Raw genomic sequence first — 2,500 nt, 5'->3', positions numbered from 1 at the left:
GCACTGAAAACTGAGTTGGAAGCCAGGGAAAGATGTACTGCAATGAAAACAAGTGGTGCAAATGCCAATACACCCAGGTTTGAACAGTACAGAGCAAGAAGCAAACAACCCCATTCTGCCTCTGCCCTTTATACAGGCAGTGAGGAATTTACTCAACAATGTGTTTTTTGCAAGAAGAATCACAAACCAATTAACTGCATGACCATCACTGAACCGAAAGCTAGGAGAACAATACTGAGACGAAATGGCAAGTGTTTTGTGTGCCATATCTCCACAAATTGTCCGTCAAAGGCAAAATGCTTTAACTGTGAAGGTAGACACCATGTAACCATTTGTGAAAGAATAAGGAACATTCCAACATCCAGGAATGTAGTTAGTGACGAGGCAACACCACATGGATCTGGATCATCTCAAGATAGGAGCAGAGAAGCTGGAACTTCAGCAATGCACGTTAGCAACAATGCCAACTCTGTGTTGTTACAGGTACCCCAAGCCTTTGTTTGCAGACCACATAACCAACAACTTGGATTGAATGCCCATGTGATATTTGATTCCTGTAGCCAGAGATCATACGTAACCAGTAAGGCATGTGAACAATTGGACCTACCAACCTTTGGTAAGTAGCCACTTGTGATCATAGCATTTGGAGATACCTCAGCCCCTGTGAAGGAATTTGATGTGCTGCAGTTGTGTGTCAGACCATTGGATGTTATGAATGTGTATATCCTCTCATATGTTGTACCAGTAATTTGCAGCCCAGTGTCCAATCAACGGTCTCGAACCACGTTGGAATGCTACCCCTACTTGCAGGGTCTACAACTTGCATGTGATACAAGTGATTCTGTCAGTGTTGATGTGCTGATAGGAGCAGATTATTACTGGTCGTTCTTTACTGGGAACATCATTAAAGGAGATCCCTATGGACCAGTAGCCCTTGAAACCAATTTAGGTTGGGTTTTATCAGGACCAACTATGTGCTCAACATTGACAAGGTCATGCACTGTGAATCTGAGTTCCACGCATGTGCTAAAGATAGAGTCTACAGAGATAAGTGATATGAAGGATGATCTGCAGAAATTTTGGGACTTAGAAACTTTGGGCATTAAGGAACATGAAACTTCAGTCTATGACAAGTTTTCAAATGACATCACATTTACTGGAAAGAGATACCAGGTCAAGTTACCATTCAAGGATAATCACCCCATGTTACCAGACAATTATACAGTTGCATTGCGTAGACTGACAACAACAATCAAGAAGCTCAAGAACCAACCAGAAATTCTGAAGCAGTATGATGGTGTGATTAGAGAGCAACTGCACAGTGGTGTGGTTGAAATGGTACCACAAGATCAAATACCACCGCCTGGAGATGTCCACTATCTTCCACACAGGACAGTAGTGAGACTTGACAGAGATACAACTAAGGTGAGAGTTGTATACGATGCCTCATCTAAAGTGTTTGGGCCTAGTTTAAATGACTGTCTGCACATTGGACCTTCTCTTAATCCCTTGTTATTTGACATTTTGCTGAGGTTCAGAGTCCACGAAGTTGCCCTAACTTCAGACATTGAGAAGGCGTTTTTGAACATTGAGATTGATCCTGAACACAGGGACTTTGTGAGATTTTTATGGGTTGAAGATCCGAATAAGGAAAGTCCAGAAGTCATGGTACTACGTTTTGCACGTGTGGTATTTGGTGTAAACTCAAGTCCTTTCATTCTAAATGCCACAATCAGACACCATTTGAACACATGTTTGCCAGTGGACAGTGCACTTGCAAGAGAGCTGTTGAAGTCTTTATATGTTGATGACTATGTGTCTGGAAATGGTGACGTGGATAGTGCGTTCAAATTGGCTAAGAAGATAAAGCTCTGTCTTAAGTCAGGAGGCTTCAATATGAGAAAGTGGAGTAGCAATTCAGAAAGTCTGCTGAAATCACTGGAACAAGATGAAGCTTTCAGTGATGACTTTGAAAAGAGCAATGGACCGAGAGTAGAAGAAGAAGACGAAAGCTTCTCTAAATCAGTTTTCAAGCAAAGTACAGAAAAGGAGCAAAAGGTTTTGGGAATGCTTTGGAACCCAACCCAAGATGAACTGATTTATGATCTGAACAAGACATTGGGAGATGTAGATGCCCAACCAGCAACAAGAAGATTGATTCTCAGTACAGCTACAAGGTTTTTTGACCCCTTGGGGTTGATAGCTCCGGTCATTCTTCCATTCAAGATGATGTTTCAGAAACTTTGCAAGGCTAGAAAAGACTGGGACGAGTTGGTCGATGCTGAGCTCAATCACCAGTGGCTGGTGACTCTATCGAATTTGAGACAGGCTGGAAGAGTGAGCTTTAAGAGATGTTATGCTAAGGGATTGAATGGAGACAAGGTCAATTCAGTCCAACTTCACTGTTTTGCTGACGCATCGGAAAAGGCTTATGGAGCTGTGGTCTACATGAGAGTAGAGTATGAGGCGAGAGAGGAATGTCAGATAGTATCTTCGAAGA

The 2,500-nt window shown here is 42.3% G+C and overlaps 2 protein-coding genes across 2 annotated transcripts in view; both read left to right on the top strand.

The window, feature by feature from the left end:
* The window catches only part of LOC138020800 (uncharacterized), a 1,500-nt gene extending 876 nt beyond the window's left edge, over positions 1–624 (top strand). Inside the window, exon 1 of the mRNA XM_068867726.1 lies at positions 1–624. This exon is cut by the window's left edge and continues 876 nt beyond it. Coding sequence (XP_068723827.1) covers positions 1–624 — 624 coding nt within the window.
* Positions 625–711: 87 nt separating this feature from the next.
* LOC138020798 (uncharacterized) overlaps positions 712–2,500 on the top strand; it is a 2,298-nt gene continuing 509 nt past the window's right edge. Inside the window, exon 1 of the mRNA XM_068867725.1 lies at positions 712–2,500. This exon is cut by the window's right edge and continues 509 nt beyond it. Coding sequence (XP_068723826.1) covers positions 712–2,500 — 1,789 coding nt within the window.

This window comes from Montipora capricornis, chromosome 10 (assembly GCF_036669925.1).
Source record: "Montipora capricornis isolate CH-2021 chromosome 10, ASM3666992v2, whole genome shotgun sequence".
NCBI lineage: Eukaryota > Metazoa > Cnidaria > Anthozoa > Scleractinia > Acroporidae > Montipora > Montipora capricornis.
Note: the sequence above shows the minus strand (reverse complement) of the source record. Positions and strands in the feature narration are given on the sequence as shown.